At 40.0% G+C, this 18,876-nt stretch overlaps 1 protein-coding gene across 2 annotated transcripts in view; it reads right to left on the reverse strand.

The window, feature by feature from the left end:
• The window catches only part of EDAR (ectodysplasin A receptor), a 103,891-nt gene that overhangs the window by 15,981 nt on the left and 69,034 nt on the right, over positions 1–18,876 (reverse strand). For both annotated transcript variants that reach the window (XM_075265130.1, XM_075265129.1), the window contains exons 6-10: positions 7,761–7,847; positions 3,273–3,401; positions 1,695–1,766; positions 686–761; positions 1–160 (exon numbers count right to left, since the gene is read on the reverse strand). In XM_075265130.1, the coding sequence (XP_075121231.1) occupies positions 1–160; positions 686–761; positions 1,695–1,766; positions 3,273–3,401; positions 7,761–7,847 (524 nt within the window). The remainder of the gene's footprint in view (positions 161–685; positions 762–1,694; positions 1,767–3,272; positions 3,402–7,760; positions 7,848–18,876) is intronic.

Raw genomic sequence — 18,876 nt, forward strand, 5'->3', positions numbered from 1 at the left:
CCCAGTCAGTTTATTATTTGTAGTTGATTTATCCCTTGCCAAGTGAACTAAGGATAGGAGACAGAGCTCAGGTGTCCCTTGCTTGTCGAGTGTTGCTTCCTCATCGCTATCCATGCTCCGGCTCAGAAGATGTTCATTCTCTGAGGAGGCGTCATTCTCACTAGACAAAGATGAAGAAACAGTTTACTCTTGCATAATGCAAACCACTTCCATATATCCAAGTCATTCATTCATACATATATACTGATATATATACATATATATACAGATATACACACACACAGATATATATATATATATATATATATATATATATATATATATTAATTAAAATTCCATATACCCAAATCATATATATATATATATATATATATATATATATATATTAAAATTAGAGAAAAGGCAGCAGATATTCTTATAATATCAGATAGATAGATAGATAGATAGATAGATAGATAGATAGATAGATAGATAGATAGATAGACCAAAGCAAAGTCCAAGGCAGCACAGGTGACATCAAGAAATTGCCTTGTGCAAAATCCCAAGGTTGATCGGTAATCCATAAGCACAGATAGATAGATAGATAGATATATAGATAGATGATGGAAGAGGGGAGAGGGCACTTTGCTACGCTTGTCATCATCATGTTTATTTACATATATTGCTGACTTGACTATGTACATACCTTTTTTCAGTTTTTGTTGGGGTTTCTGTAAGTTTTTCGAATTCATCTTTTTCAGCATAGATGACAACATTTTCTGCTGTAAAACAATAGTCAATGTTAAGTCTCAACAATATATGTTATTATAAATGTATTTATGTGAATATATCATTCACAGTATCTCATGAACCACATTAGACATTTGACTGTAAGTACAGTATGCATTTATGGATCCAAGTGCTTGGTATGCAATTTCCACTGTGACAAGTATTATGCTAAAGCCACATGTTGCAAAAACACAAGGTTTTTACTGCGGTGGAAACACTGTGGCAAATAAACACTGCGTTTTACAGTACCTGCAAAGTGACTTTGATTAATCCCATAAAGAACCCATAAAAGTTAGCAAAAAATCACAGCCAGATAAAACTGGGGAGTTCCAAGATCAGTGCCTAGATCAGTGATTCCCAGCCAGGTTGCCCACCAGGGGTGCCACAGCATTCTGGTGTTTAGTTGGAAGCAGATTCTGATTGCTCACCATTCATGCTGTGACTATTGCTGTCTGTTTTGGCGCAAACAGTCAAGATTACATCATTGTGCCCACTGCATCAAACCAGAGACAGGTCAACCAGGAAATGATCAAAAAACAGGTCTGTGTTTTATATAGGGAGCATAAATTGTGTAGAGGCTATAAGGGCACTTTGTTGTATAGTATAGTGTAACCTTGAGAGTACACTCACTTGGTGCACTTGGAGTGCAGTCAAAACTACAGAAAGAACTTTTAAAAAATGTATTTGGTTTTTCATTTTTTGTCTTTTGCTGACAATTTTTTTGGCTATGGTGCTCAGAGTAAATTTTTTTGGTTGTGAAACACTGGCTTAGATAAATCATATAGTTTTGGAAGCTCCGCTAGAGGATTTCATACTAAGCAAAGATAAAGTAAGGATTATTCATACATTTATCAATGTTAAAAGACATCCCATATTATAAAGACATACATTGAAAGGTTTTATTTTCATGCTTGCCCAAAACTAACCTGGGACTTCCTTTTTCTCTTCTTGTGGATTGGCTTGGGCTTCTACGTTCTTTGAATGTATTGTACAGCAAGCTGATGAACAGATAAAGTCATCTTAAGTCATTGTGAATGATAGTGCCTACTTTACTTCAATATCCAGAACATGAAAGTGTATACTGTAGAATAGTGTACTACGATATAAAGAAGATGACCCAAAGCATCCAAATCTATTACTTCTTGGTTTTGCAATTTAAAAAGATATTATGTTCCTCCAGAGACTTTTCCAATCTGTTTATTATGTTCTTATTGTATATTTTTTAATTCTATTTCATATACATGTTTATGGGGGCTGCCATCTTGCCTGCTCTATTAAAAGTGATTAGAGATATATAGTCATACCCATCAGCAGAAATAGTCTGGAGCTCACTCATTGAAGTCTATGGGAAAGTTCTATAGTCATGCATGTAAGGGAAGAAATGATGGGTCAATGGTATTATCTATAGAGGTGTTATCTTCTATTGTAATCCTGTCTAAAAATGTAAATATAGGGACTGCTGCAAAGAAAATTCCTACAGAAATGGCTAATGTCATTCTATTATTATGTTTAGTGGCCATAGTGAAAATTGAGGGATTTAGTACTTTTTTAAAAAATATTGTGAGACTAAAACCATAAAACAATCTTTAAAAATATGCCAAAAAGATAAAAACTTGATTTAAAAACTTTTTCACTTCAAATTGTCATTTTCAAGTGACACATTCCCTTTAAATACCTCTGGTATTATAATTAACAATGATATGATTGCTGCTCCAACATAGTTCTCTGCTTTCATTTATAGGTTATGTATGCTGTTTATTGGCTGTCTCATGGCTCCTTCTGTAGGCCTTCTCTCTACTATACCTAACAGATTTTTAGGCTGATTTCTGACAATACCAAAGTTCAGCTTTGATCTGGACATAAATCAGCTTTAGGCCTAGGTCCCACTTAGTGTCAATGCAGTGATCTTGCTGCCTTGTAAATGCTGCAGGAAAATCCACTGCATTTTACAGTCCCTGCAAAGTAGATGGGATTTTGGCTAATGCCATCTATAAATTGCAACAAAATATCCGCAGTGGACATGCTGTGATTTTAAAAACCATTGCGTTTTTGTAAATCGCAACATGTCAATTATACCTATGGAAATGCTGGCATTTTCTGTATAGGTGTAATTGAAGCAGAAAGTCTGCAGTGGAAAACGCTTTGAACTTTCTGTGAAATGCGCTGTGGGAAAAACCGTGATGTGTTTTCGCCATGGTGTTTCCCGCAACACTTTTTGGCTGTGGCTCACTATGGGGGCCTTAGCTTAAAAAGATCTTTCAGGAGAGGTTAGAAAAGGCCTGGAAAAGGAGCCATCAGGCTGATGGATTAGCTATTGAATAGTATTGTACAGTAGTGCTTAAATAGTGCTTTCAGATGTAGAATATAAACCAAGAAACATTTTTTAATTAAACCCATTTCTAAAAATATTTTTTTTGCCCAAAATGCATACAATTAGAATTTAAAAATGTCCTACTAAGGAATACATAGCCTTTATTGCAAGTCACATCACCTACTGCTATTACCTCGAACTGAAGGCTTGGTCTTGACCATATAGAACATGATGATGAGGACAATAGCAATGGCCATGATGAATATTGTAGACATTGCGATAATAAGAGCAGTTGCCAAATGCCCCTGTCCTTGCACATCAACTAAAAGAAAAAAAAATCATTGTTATTACACACAATTATGTAGACTTTTTACCATGCTTTTGCAGAATTGTGTGAACAACACAATCCCTGTTACAAACACTTTGGGTGCTGTCCATTATGCACAGTATGCTCAGTTCTCCAGTAAACTACACCAAAATGGCCGCTCTGAATGAAGCAAAACTGCTCATGTCCCAGATTTCAACTGCAGGAATGCGATCTGGGCAGGCGAACGTCCAGGGAGGAGGAGAGCAGATGCACAAGCAGTGGAGGGGTGTGAACAGAAGTATGACATGGGGGGCGCTTGGAGGCTCTGGGGAATGCTTAGGGTGCTCCATGGGGTTGATTAGCATATACATTTATAGGGATTTATAATGAAATGGTGGGGTGTAGCTGTAGATTAGCCAACACTGATTTTTTTTAATTGATATATTAAAAGTTATACTTTAGTTTTTAGTGCTATAATTCCTTTTCTTTTTAGAACAGTATGATAGAGATTAGAGATGAGCGAACAGTGTTCTATCGAACACATGTTCGATCGGATATCAGGGTGTTCGCCATGTTCGAATCGAATCGAACACCGCGTGGTAAAGTGCGCCAAAATTCGATTCCCCTCCCACCTTCCCTGGCGCCATTTTTGCACCAATAACAGCGCAGGGGAGGTGGGACAGGAACTACGACACCGGGGGCATTGAAAAAAATTGGAAAAAGTCATTGGCTGCCGAAATCAGGTGACCTCCATTTTAGACGAATAGTGGATTTCAAATCCGGGTCATATGAGAATGTGAACTTTGTGACTAAGAGACAGGGATAGCTGTACAGGCAGGGATAGCTAGGGATAACCTTTATTTAGGGGGGAATGTTATTAAAAATAACTTTTTGGGGCTCTATCGGGTGTGTAATTGTGATTTTTGTGAGATAAACTTTTTCCCATAGGGATGCATTGGCCAGCGCTGATTGGCCGAATTCCGTACTCTGGCCAATCAGTGCTGGCCAATGCATTCTATTAGCTTGATGAAGCAGAGTGTGCACAAGGGTTCAAGCGCACCCTTGGCTCTGATGTAGCAGAGCCGAGGCTGCACAAGGGTTCAAGCGCACCCTCGGCTCTGATGTAGGAGAGCCGAGGGTGCACTTGAACCCTTGTGCACCCTCAGCTCTGCTACATCAGAGCCGAGGGTGCGCTTGAACCCTTGTGCACACTCTGCTTCATCAAGCTAATAGAATGCATTGGCCAGCGCTGATTGGCCAATGTATTCTATTAGCCTGATGAAGTAGAGCTGAATGTGTGTGCTAAGCACACTCATTCAGCACTGCTTCATCACGCCAATACAATGCATTAGCCAGTGCTGATTGGCCAGAGTACGGAATTCGGCCAATCAGCGCTGGCCAATGCATTCTATTAGCCCGATGAAGTAGAGCTGAATGTGTGTGCTAAGCACACACATTCAGCACTGCTTCATCACGCCAATACCATGCATTAGCCAGTGCTGATTGGCCAGAGTACGGAACTCGACCAATCAGCGCTGGCTCTGCTGGAGGAGGCGGAGTCTAAGATCGCTCCACACCAGTCTCCATTCAGGTCCGACCTTAGACTCCGCCTCCTCCGGCAGAGCCAGCGCTGATTGGCCGAAGGCTGGCCAATGCATTCCTATGCGAATGCAGAGACTTAGTAGTGCTGAGTCAGTTTTGCTCAACTACACATCTGATGCACACTCGGCACTGCTACATCAGATGTAGCAATCTGATGTAGCAGAGCCGAGGGTGCACTAGAACCCCTGTGCAAACTCAGTTCACGCTAATAGAATGCATTGGCCAGCGCTGATTGGCCAATGCATTCTATTAGCCCGATGAAGTAGAGCTGAATGTGTGTGCTAAGCACACTCATTCAGCACTGCTTCATCACGCCAATACAATGCATTAGCCAGTGCTGATTGGCCAGAGTACGGAATTCGGCCAATCAGCGCTGGCCAATGCATTCTATTAGCCCGATGAAGTAGAGCTGAATGTGTGTGCTAAGCACACACATTCAGCACTGCTTCATCGGGCTAATAGAATGCATTGGCCAGCGCTGATTGGCCGAATTCCGTACTCTGGCCAATCAGCACTGGCCAATGCATTCTATTAGCCCGATGAAGTAGAGCTGAATGTGTGTGCTAAGCACACACATTCAGCACTGCTTCATCACGCCAATACAATGCATTAGCCAGTGCTGATTGGCCAGAGTACGGAATTCGGCCAATCAGCGCTGGCTCTGCTGGAGGAGGCGGAGTCTAAGGTCGGACCTGAATGGAGACTGGTGTGGAGCAATCTTAGACTCCGCCTCCTCCAGCAGAGCCAGCGCTGATTGGCCGAATTCCGTACTCTGGCTAATCAGCGCTGGCCAATGCATTCTATTAGCCCGATGAAGTAGAGCTGAATGTGTGTGCTAAGCACACACATTCAGCACTGCTTCATCGGGCTAATAGAATGCATTGGCCAGCGCTGATTGGCCGAATTCCGTACTCTGGCCAATCAGCACTGGCCAATGCATTCTATTAGCCCGATGAAGTAGAGCTGAATGTGTGTGCTAAGCACACACATTCAGCACTGCTTCATCACGCCAATACAATGCATTAGCCAGTGCTGATTGGCCAGAGTACGGAATTCGGCCAATCAGCGCTGGCTCTGCTGGAGGAGGCGGAGTCTAAGATCGCTCCACACCAGTCTCCATTCAGGTCCGACCTTAGACTCCGCCTCCTCCAGCAGAGCCAGCGCTGATTGGCCGAATTCCGTACTCTGGCCAATCAGCACTGGCTAATGCATTGTATTGGCGTGATGAAGCAGTGCTGAATGTGTGTGCTTAGCACACACATTCAGCTCTACTTCATCGGGCTAATAGAATGCATTGGTCAGCGCTGATTGGCCGAATTCCGTACTCTGGCCAATCAGCACTGGCTAATGCATTGTATTGGCGTGATGAAGCAGTGCTGAATGTGTGTGCTTAGCACACACATTCAGCTCTACTTCATCGGGCTAATAGAATGCATTGGCCAATCAGCGCTGGCCAATGCATTCTATTAGCGTGAACTGAGTTTGCACAGGGGTTCTAGTGCACCCTCGGCTCTGCTACATCAGATTGCTACATCTGAAGTAGCAGTGCCGAGTGTGCATCAGATGTGTAGTTGAGCAAAACTGACTCAGCACTGCTAAGTCTCTGCATTCGCATAGGAATGCATTGGCCAGCCTTCGGCCAATCAGCGCTGGCTCTGCCGGAGGAGGCGGAGTCTAAGGTCGGACCTGAATGGAGACTGGTGTGGAGCGATCTTAGACTCCGCCTCCTCCAGCAGAGCCAGCGCTGATTGGTCGAGTTCCGTACTCTGGCCAATCAGCACTGGCTAATGCATTGTATTGGCGTGATGAAGCAGTGCTGAATGTGTGTGCTTAGCACACACATTCAGCTCTACTTCATCGGGCTAATAGAATGCATTGGCCAGCGCTGATTGGCCAGAGTACGGAATTCGGCCAATCAGCGCTGGCTCTGCTGGAGGAGGCGGAGTCTAAGATCGCTCCACACCAGTCTCCATTCAGGTCCGACCTTAGACTCCGCCTCCTCCAGCAGAGCCAGCGCTGATTGGCCGAATTCCGTACTCTGGCCAATCAGCACTGGCTAATGCATTGTATTGGCGTGATGAAGCAGTGCTGAATGTGTGTGCTTAGCACACACATTCAGCTCTACTTCATCGGGCTAATAGAATGCATTGGCCAGCGCTGATTGGCCAGAGTACGGAATTCGGCCAATCAGCGCTGGCTCTGCTGGAGGAGGCGGAGTCTAAGGTCGGACCTGAATGGAGACTGGTGTGGAGCGATCTTAGACTCCGCCTCCTCCAGCAGAGCCAGCGCTGATTGGTCGAGTTCCGTACTCTGGCCAATCAGCACTGGCCAATGCATTTCTATGGGGAAAAGTTAGCTTGCGAAAATCGCAAACTGACAGGGATTTCCATGAAATAAAGTGACTTTTATGCCCCCAGACATGCTTCCCCTGCTGTCCCAGTGTCATTCCAGGGTGTTGGTATCATTTCCTGGGGTGTCATAGTGGACTTGGTGACCCTCCAGACACGAATTTGGGTTTCCCCCTTAACGAGTTTATGTTCCCCATAGACTATAATGGGGTTCGAAACCCATTCGAACACTCGAACAGTGAGCGGCTGTTCGAATCGAATTTCGAACCTCGAACATTTTAGTGTTCACTCATCTCTAGTAGAGATATGTTATACTTGGACAGAAAGACCTGTAGTGGATTTCTATAAAAAGTATGACAAATGGGTAATAAATCCACTCTTGACAGATGGTGACCCTGACCGGTTCCTTAATTTTCTACTTTACCTTTCTGGGCATGTTGGTAGGGCGAGGTAGTGCTGGAGCCCATAGCCTTTGTTGAACTCCCGGGTACATAGTGTGGAGTCCCAATACCTGGAAAAGAAATCAAAACCTTGTTTTAAAACGTTCTTCTATACACATAATACCCTTTGTCTCCTGCAGCTTAAACATAATATATTGTAAAAGTGTGTAGTTATAGAATATATCACAAAGTATCCACCGTCTGATCACATTTAAACACATAGGTAGGGTCCACATTCATGTAACACAAAGGAATATAGAGCTGCAAGTTACACCTTAGAGTAAAATTTTCCATTTAACTAGAACAAATCCGTAGGTAAGAAGATTCCATGTTCTGTGTCTTTACTTTCCTAAACAGTGATGAATTCTTTCCATGTATCTGGGTGTTAAGGGTAGATCTTGGAGAATAACCAAGTTAAGCATACCACTTATTATTTAGTCTCTTTAGAAATATGTCTTTGGGATTTGTCATCCACATAAAGGGTACCAATAAAACAATGAAGTGCAAACACAGCATTCTATACACATATAAAATCACACAACAGTCATAACTTAGCACTCTCCATTTATAAGAAACACTAGTCTGATGGCCAACACCATAACTACAACATTGGGCAACACAATCATGAGGCAAAATATGATTTTATTATACCCTTTGAGCTTACAAGATGACACATAGGAGCTGATGTTAACATTGTTTGAGGATAAGGAAAACGTTTGTTTTTGTACCATGTTAGCCAGTGGGTATGAAATATAAAAAAAAAACAAAAAAAAAACTTGGGAGTCTACAATTAGAGAACAAAGAATAGACCTTCCCGTGTCAAAATATTTCTGCAATGAAGATCACAATATCACCAATGACATGAAAATTTTGGTTTTAAGAGGAAGTTTCAAATGTAAAAAAGACAGGAGGAGGATTTATGAGTACAAGTTCATGATGCTGTTTCAAACACTCCAGGAGGGGTTGAATATGTCACATGGGTTTATGGCCCCTTACAGAAATCACTGACCTTAAGCAGCCATAAAAGACCACTCTTTGAACTGATAAGAACCTTGGGAACTGAGGAATTGTTTACTTGTATGTACCAATAACCTTCCACCATCGAACCTAAAATTGTATTCCTATGTGCCCATATGTACATAAATATGCAACCTTCAAAAATTGTTTTTAAATTTACCTGAGGAAGAAGCCGAGAGCTTCGAAAGTTTGTAATCTGTCATCATTATTAGTTAGCCATTAAAAAAGGTATCAACTATTGAAGACTCAAGTTTTTTTTTTTTTTTTTTTATATTGTTTGTGGAGTCAGTTGAATTCCGTGTTTGGAGTGTTCATGTTTAAAAAATGAAATATAAAATAAATGTGAAAATAAACTGAAAATTATTACTGGAGCTTGCAGATGTAATGCTAAGACTTGTCCCTTAATCCCTCAAATTTTAGTCTCTCTACACATGTGTGGCATATTTTTTTATCATGAATTTGCCCCCAGATTTCACAGCACATCTGCGGTGAGTCTGCAGAAAAATCCATATGTGGATGGATCCATAATGGCAGATTTCACCCTTACATTGACAGGTGTGATATCTGCAGTGAAAATCCACAGCAGAAATTGACAAATTGTGCTTATTAATTGCAATATTTATTATTGTGTACAATGTACAAAGAAGAAGAAATGGAAAAGTTTGAGTTTGATCATGGAGATATCAAATTTATATAGTTTTTATTTTAATTCCTTATAAAACATTATTATACATCACCATTTTATGACATCTGTATATTTCTGTGTAGAGGGTGTTTTTTTTTTCAGGGTGTCTAACAAGTTTATTTATTTATTTTTATATGTAAAATATAAAAAGAGAGTGGTTTGATTTCTTTGTTTTTTTTCATATTTTTTAAAAACTAGCAGGCCTAAGTAAGCAATCACTATGTTACTATTGAGTCTTCTCACAGGCAACCAAATGGCTATCACAATATTGCCATGCTATTTGGGCTCCCGAAGAAAAAGTCAGTGACATTAACCTTTCAGCTGCTGTGGCTTCATCTGACGACAACATCTGACAGGTTAAATGCAAGTTACTGGGTCTCACTAGTGGCTATGTGGCCTGCTCAGCTCCTGAGATGCCTCCAACATTGGCTATACATGTATGGTGGATTTTGTGAAGGGGTTGAATGAGAGGTCTACAGTATCAGAGCTCATAATCACGCCCCCTTGCCTGCTCCTGCTTAAGGCCACCCAGCTGACTATAGAGAGCCTAATTAGCATATCTGTCCCCAAACCTAACTACGGTGGTTGCTCAGGAACAGTGGGAGAAAAGGCCAACTGTGCAAGAATCAGTGGAGTGGCTCCTTATTAGTCTTCTTTATACAGACCCAGAGGTTTCTTCTGTGGACTTTCTGCTTCAATTATACCTTGCATTTCCATAGCTATAAGTGACATGCTGCAATTTCCAGAACCACAATGGTTTCAGGAATCGCAGCATGTCCACTACATGTATTTTTCTGTAATGTGTGGATGGCATTTGCTAAGCTCCCATACACTTTGCAGGGATTGTAAAACACTGCAGTGATAAACTCTCCAGGTCCTGAGGAAGTCTTGTGACTTCCTGGATTAGTTGTGTTCTTGGAGTAAAATTAGTAAGCCGGCTGCTCCTGGAAATATTTATTACTGTTGTAAATCCTCTGTTTGGAGATACATTGTCTCAGAACCTAATGCTTTTACTTTTGTAACTTACAGTATTCACATAAAACAATGTGATCACTGCTAAGCTCTGATCATGGTAATATTCCTATTCCACTCAGATACATTTTTATGTCTTATGTATGTAGAGGCCAACTTTCCTGTATTGTCTCCCATTATATTTATGGAGGAGTCAGGGCAAATATAAAAATATTAAAAGTAGAGTAAAATTAGAATATTAAGTAGAAATAATTCTCTGAAACAATGAGCATAACATCACGAAGAAACTCTCTGTATAGATATTACTGTAATAAACAGAATTTTCTGTACAATGGAAAAAACATCAACCTTTTATTATAAGAGTTTAACATTGCTGCTAGTTCTTAGGATAGTTATGTTGTCTTAAGCAGGTGCCATATAACATGTAATCACAATGTTGATGAGATCAGCGGGAAGACAACTGATAGTGTAATGCAATGTACGTTTGATCTCAGCTGGAACGCTGGTGAACTGCACTGAACAGCCTGTTAAAAGTGATAGCAAGTCAAAGCATGCTGGTAATACGAGAATCAGACAAAACATCAATTCATTGGAGTCTGATAATTAAAGGAAATATGAGGCGATAGTGATGGCTTGCTGTGGCCTGAAAGACTTGGTTGGCAATTTTAGATTTCTCAGACTTGGCATGGATTATCTAGCAGCATTTTTGTGGAGAGTGCAATGATGGCTATAAGCCAAAGGTTTAGTTTACCTGGCCTGCTTGTATAATGTCAGAACAAGGGGCTGAGCACTCAGAGAGATGCAGTACTCTGGTCACCAGGGAATGCTGGCTCTGGGGCACCAACTCAAGTTAGTAGTTCATACCTCCATGTACAGTATTAGCAAAGGGTTAATAGTAGGAAGAGATATGTGAGGGTAGAGATATGTGAGGGTAGGTCCTCAATATTATATGCTACAGGGCACACGACATTCTGGCCAAGCCAATGGTTCTCCACACAAAGCCCAGGGAAGATCAACATGGGATTCCAGCCCAACAGAGACCATCCATCTAGAGTTCTACAAGTGCCTCCTCCATGTCCATCGCAGCACCTCCAACATGGCATGCCGCGCAGAGCTAGGCAGGATCCCCCTAGGACTCACCATGCAGAAGAGGGCACTATCATTCTGGACACACATACAGGGAAGCAGCCCCAACTCTTACCACCACCAAGCCTGGCTAAGCCACAGAGCCCGGAGCAAAGATGGTTCCCCCCAACCAAGCATCAGCCACCTGCCAAGCCAAAACCCCAAACATGCCCTGAACAAGGCTCGAATAAAATGGGCCATTGAGAGAGACAAAGAGCGGTACATCGAGGAATGGAGAAGCGCAATAAATAACTCCAAGAAGCTCACCGTGCACCAGTTACACCATGGCCACCTACCTGGAGAAAATACCTAACCCCAAACACAGACAGACCCTGAGCCTGTACAAACTGAGCGCCCACAGCCTGGAGATGGAGACGGGGTGACACAGGCAGACGTACAAGCCGAGGGAGAACAGACTGTGCCAGCACTGTGACCAGGGGGCCCTAGAAGACGAGGCTCATTTCCTGCTACACTGCTCCAAATACTCAGCTGTGTGGGCCATCTGCTTCCAAAGACTCTCTGCCCACATCCTGGTTTTCATCTCTGTAGATGAGAAGAGAAAACTCTACATCCTACTGGGAGAAGAGGAGTCCACTGTGGAGTTTTGCTGCCCAATCGGCATCCACCTGCCACTAACTGAGGGGAAGATGAAACCCCATGGACTGTTATACCCCATTATTGCCCACTCTAATAACCCATCCGCCCCTGTACGCACCAACCCCCCTCCCCCCCCCACCCACCAACCACTCTCTTTGCATTGGCAATGCTAAATGTATATTCGGACGTTCCAATAAAGCTCTTTTGATTGATTGATTGATTGATATATTATGGAGCCATTTCTCCTGCAACTCCCTGTCCATAGTCACTGTCTGTATATTATTACATATCCAGTATTGTGCTCAATATGCCCTAAGCCATGCTATAAAGTAAAGAGATCAGTACCTTGTGAGATGGTCTACAGCAATACAATATAAAATGCCCTATATTATTACTGTCCTGTGAGGGTGGCATTTATAATCCCCATATTATTCCTCACTGCAGAGTATATCATATATAACCCCATATCAGAGACAGAGATCATTTAAACTCTAAAAGAATATGGTACTATATATCTAAGGGCTAAGCAGAGGGAAGGCGTTAGCAATTTGACGCTCCAAGATATAATGATGGGGTACAAATGTCTTGCCATGGAAGCTGGGCAAACACAAGATTGCTTTGTGGCTAAGGCACTAGGGTCCTAGTCTGTAGATATAAATGCAAAAAAATAATAATGTGGGAGGGAAGGCATAACCTGAAGCTTAGCACTATATTAGTATAACATAAATTACAAGGTAGGTGGTTAGAAAGACGGGTTTATGTTCTTGATTGTAGCAATAAGTATATTATTATTAATTTTGAAGTACTTAAAATAATGATCTACTTCTGCACAAAAAGGGTCCTTTTTATACTCTCAGTTTATTGCATGAAGCATTAAACATAAGAAGAAATATATATGTATACTTCACAGGGGTGAGCTGAACATTTGGGATTAGGACTTTAAGCCTGAATAAAACTAATTTTAGTCACTATGTGAAACATTTCCATATCTCAGATAATGAAACATTGATCAAAACTCAATAGTATAACATATGCAGTAGGCTCAAGTGATTATACTGCTATGTACATACTGTATACCACTATATGTTCAAGAGATTATGAATGCAATGTGATTTTTTTCCAACACGGGCACAAATATTTAATTCATTAAAGGGATCCTATCAATTAAACAGAATTTTTTCTGCTTATCAAGTAGGAATAGCCTTAAAAGAGGCTATTCGTTTCTACGGAACAGCATCGCAAAGAAGACATCTAAAGGTAGGAAACGAATAGCCTTTCTTAAGGATATTCCTACGTGATAAACTGAAAAAATTCAGTTTAAATGATAGGATCCCTTTAACTAATATGCCAAGCCCCACGTTGCAAAAACGCAACAGATTTGTTTTTTGAGTCAAAGTAGATTGAACAGAAGATACTTCCTAAACGTACTTCCTATATATTTCCCATTCCGTAGTCATTAAAAAAAAACACAAATTCTGCAACAAAAAAAGCTGCTTTTCTGCAATGTGGGGCCTCAGCCTCACAGCGGCACTTTGCACAGAAAGTTTGCAGAGTTTTCCTCTGTGGACTTTCTGCTTCAGTTATACCTATAGAGAAACTGCCGGCGTTTCCGTAGGTATAATTGACATGCTGCGATTTTATTTATGAAAACGTTTTTAGAACTTAAGGTTCACCTTAAAATATGCTGTAAAATATATAAACTTTTAAAGCAGCAAAATAATGTAAAGTAAATTAAAAAGAGTAATCATTTGTAGGCATTTAATGACGCATAACCATGCCAGATCCCCATGTTTTATGGTTTATGATGATATTACAATAAATTGTATTCTTTTCTTAAGGAATCTGATTTTTCACTACAATTGCTGTTTTTATAAGATTGTATACTATGTTTTTATTGAGAAATTCCCAGCTGGATTTCTGCTTAAACACAGTCAATGCACAGTAAAATACATAAATTATAGAGGAAGTAGAACCCTGTGTTTTTATTACACAAGACTAGGCAATGTCAAATGATAATGGAAATTATTAGGAAAAAATGCATATAATATTTGTTTAGCCAAGAAGTATAAATCTATCATATTTAGAAAAGATTTAGAAGGTATGTGACAGAAATTCTTAGAATTTTTAGAATTTTTCATTATAGATAAATATTGGTAATGTAGTCAAGTAAAAAAAAGGCTGAAAAAAATATCATGTTGATGTGCAATGAATACCTGTAGTAGGATACTTAGATATCAACTAAATATATGGCTGTTCATGTCATACTAAACTGAACTGCTTGGATTGAGTTTAGTAGTTTAGAATAGTATGCTATCAAGATTATTATGGGTTGTGGTTCCAGACACCTGTGATCCATTAATTTGATGCGACAGCTATCCAAGTGAGAGACTACCAACTATGAACTCTATAAACGTCTCCAAAATTATATTTCACTTTCCCTGGTACTAGAAAGGCAATAAATTGACTAACAGGAGCTGCACCAGATAATGGAGCAAGGAAAGCAATTTGCACCATCCAAAACATTCTGACAAAGAGAACGACTATAACAAATGAATGAAATGGACTTTAAACGGGTCAAAATGCCATTGCTATTCCATTGGGATGGATCCTGCTAGAGCTTGACCTGTCGAGATACACTAAGTGTTGCTATATGGTTTAATTGTCTTCTCATGTGCTTCAATTCTGCAAAAATAGTCATTTTTATGTAATATTCAAAATGGAAAACACAATCTGTTCAATGTCCCTGTAAAGACAACCACATGTACTGTAAATCTAACAGATCCCTTTTATGTTACAAAAAATGTCAGTCAATATTTTACAAGTTATTAAAAACTGAGCCTTTCGGCTAAAGTACTGGAAACATTGTGCAGACATGGTGGAAGTCTATTTGGTTTCCTGAAATACACCTGTCTGCTGAACATAGTTGATTGTGGATTGTCTATATTATTGTAAGAAAAGAATGTCAGATTTCATAACTGTTGATATTATATATCAGTAATACCAACATATGAGCAAGTAAGAAAGATGGAAAGGTCCCATTTGTTGGACTGAAACAGTATTTATGGAATCCAAATCCAAATTTTGCATTTTTATTTCTTCAACTACCTTGGAGTACTATCTCATTTTTTCATCTATTCACAAAGAATTATACAGTTAGGACTGATCCCCTATTTAAGGATTTTTAGACAGTGGAGCGCTGGATTTTCTTTAGGTAGATAGATGATAGATAGACAGATAAATAGAAGGTGTAACCCTCGAGAAGTTCATTAAAAAAATTGTTAATGTCCAATTTCATTAACTGTATATTAGTATTATTTTGAGATAAACCCAACTGGCGCTGAAAAGGTGTGAGCAAAAGCAGGCAACAAGCGCCAAAACCAAATACTTCTGTTAGAAAATTAGAGGGAACAGATTGCACGTTGTAGTTGAGGAGACTTTTGGCCCATGAACAGCATTTAAATACCATCACAGTATGCTCTGGCATCTATCCATGGCTTGGTCAATAACTTACATAAGGCTCCCAGTATTCATCGTTGGCAGCCACTGGTATTAGCAAGCATTTGCCCAAACCACAAGAAATTATTGTTTAGGAATACAGAACTAATTTCATTACACACAATCATGTAATGATGGAAAGGAGTAAGGAAAAGAATCATCAGAGATGTAAAGACGCAGGGTCCTTGCCGTTTGTTACAGGGGTCATACTGGGCGCTACTATATATATCGTCAATGTAACGGGTTCTTTTTATAATATGAGTAGATAGAGAATTTTTTATAGACAGGATATTAAAATCGTGAGCATTATAGCAGAGCTGCATGGACAGGGCATTGCTATGACAACGTGCCATCTTATGCCTTTGGGTTTATGGATCTTCTTGCCACATCTATTGAACATAGTTACTTTGCAACATCAAATGAATCGTGAATTTCAGAGCAAGGACAAAATAAATTAGTGATCAAAGCAAGCAGAGGAAGTTTTTATGAAACTATAATAAAGTCCACGTGAAACATATGTAAAACATGAAAAAGGAAAGGAAACATTTCACTGGTGTATTACTTAGCGTACTATAGCAATGTGAACACTTCTAAATTCTGGTCTCATCATAAGTGAATAAGGGAATGTAAAATGACTTAACAGTTAAGTGCTCATTAGGGTTCTATTTAGAACACAGCTACAAACCCATGCAACAGTATTTCATCTCTCTCCTGCTCCAGATGAAAGCAATTGGTCAGAAAAAGGAAATGAAAGTCAAGAAAGAACAGAAAACACATGCCTACAAGAAAGGCAACAGGCCGGCACTAGGCACTCGCTGTTTAAGATGCAGGATTAGTTAAAAAAGTTTTCTCCATATGGTCAGATTCAGTTCTTTTTTTGTCTACTTCTCAGCCACTTATCTTTGTAAGAGAATGTATAGCTGATAATAATACTTCTTTTCAGCTGAAGTGCAAAATAAGCTTCATGGATGGGTATGGAAATGCCAGCAGATGTACAATGCATTTATATGGAATAAATGTCTTGAATATAAAGCGTATACTCTGTACTGGTTACAAGCTATACGTGTATATTCAGCAGAGAAAGGTAAAATTCATGAAAATGTATCGTACTCACTTGCTATAGTCTTAATATGTACAATATAGCAAAACCATATGACTATACTCTGTCATGTGCTTGAGGCCTAAGTGGAACACTGTTGATATTTAGACCTCAAGTAAATAATATTTTATACACAGGAATCTTTAGGTCAATGTAAAGAAAAAAAAATGTAATCCCTCAATTAGCTGTCAATAATTACACCGTGCTTCAATTCAGAGAGACCATACTAAAGAGAGCCTGTCATCATGTCTCAAAAAATCCAATGGCACACATCATGTGATAGGCTCTATTAACCTGAGGGTTTTGGTGTGGTGTTTATCCAAAACCATTCAGCCATTCAACCATAGAAGCCCTTTTAGTGTTGATGTAAATTCAGGTATCCTGTCCAAGTGGGCAGTAACACTAACATGACATATAGTACTCTCCCCCCCCCCCCCCCTTCCACCATAAAATCCACAGTGCTCCCCACCACTTGGCTAGTATACCCTAACTTGCATCAACAAAAAAGGGCTTATATCTTTGGAATAATTTAATGGATTTGGATGAACAAAACACCAAAATTCTCAGGGTGACAGCAATTATCATATGATGATCATTGAGGTTTTCAGCCTTGGTGATAGTCCTCTTTAACAACTGACTAAATACATTTAGCAGCAGGTCTACAATATAGTCCCTGTACGCTGGAGTGGTGGATATTCTATATCCAGACCTCTCAGGCATTTGACACTGTGCTAGCTGAAAGATAAGTACACAGACTAAGAATTTAAGCACTGGGGGTAAACATAAATCACCTGACTCAAGAAATGTAAGGGGTGTTTATTGATCTCTTACAAATTGGGACAATGTTTTTTTGTTTGAAGCTGTAAGAGGGCTTGTTCTTTTTGGAAGGCAGTCTGTAGTTGTTATTTGTATCATGTTGGAGTACTTGTGACCTTTTGAAAGATATAATCATATTTTCATAGTTTGCAAACATATATTTCCAAATGCAGTGATACCTCTTACTGTATGTTAATTTGTATATTGTTTAGGTATATTTGCATGTTAAATGGAGATAGGAGATATAGGGTATAGATTGTTTTTTTTTTTATAAATGTGGATGTTCACTTTTTTTTTGAGACTTGAGCATATGATCGTTTGATTTCATGTGTAATATATGCTCCTCCCTCTGACTAATTGCTCAAATGACCAATTCACTTTTGACCAATGCACCTGAGTGTCACGTCTAAACCCAGACACTGGCTACACAGAGATCAGTTGTATAACTCACCCAGAATCCAAACTGTATTTGGCGTGCTTAGCCCCTGAGTAACTTTCAGTGGGAATCAATGGCGGATATTTGCATTATTGGCAATTCAGGGGTTAAAGGGTATTGACTGGATCACAGACACCCATGGGGTACCAGTGGGTAAGTATTGGGTCTTCTTTTTAATATGGTTACTTATAAGCTTGTAGAATTCTTATAGAGCATCATTTTAATATTTGCAAATGATTGTAGAGCTCTGTCAAGTAATCAATACAATGGAGGATAATGTAATATTACTGAGAGATTAGAAAAAGCTGGAGTGACCTGTACAGTTAGCATAGATGAGTGCCGAATCTGCCGATGTCTGCTGCAGGAGGTGTGTTATCTATCCAAGGGAGACAGTGGTTGGGACATCAGGATTTCCCCTGTCATGGTGCTGTTTGCTCTTGACCACCACCCTGCTGGTTCCCTTAGGCTGGTCTTACACGACCGTAGTTTAAGACCGCAAATGGTCCGCAATTGAGGGTTTTCAATTGCGGACACAATATATTCAATGCGGCATCTTACACCACTGTATATTTTATCCGTGGTGTGCCGGGCCGCAACCGAATTTTATAGGACATGTCTGGAATGTCCATAATTCACGGCACTGTACGGACTCGCCCATAGAACTCTATGGGCGAGTGCGGCAGTTTACGGGCAACTAGTGTTGCTGATCAGCAACTTGCGGACCGTAAAAGCATTACGGTCGTGTAAGACCAGCCTTACCCTTCTACCTCTGATGGTAACATTTTCATTTTCTTACAGATAGTGCTGAAAACTTCCATAAAGTTTTGTTCTCCTAGATCAGTTTATGAGCAGTGAATG

This window comes from Leptodactylus fuscus, chromosome 2, assembly GCF_031893055.1.
Source record: "Leptodactylus fuscus isolate aLepFus1 chromosome 2, aLepFus1.hap2, whole genome shotgun sequence".
In the NCBI taxonomy this organism is placed as follows: Eukaryota; Metazoa; Chordata; class Amphibia; order Anura; family Leptodactylidae; genus Leptodactylus; species Leptodactylus fuscus.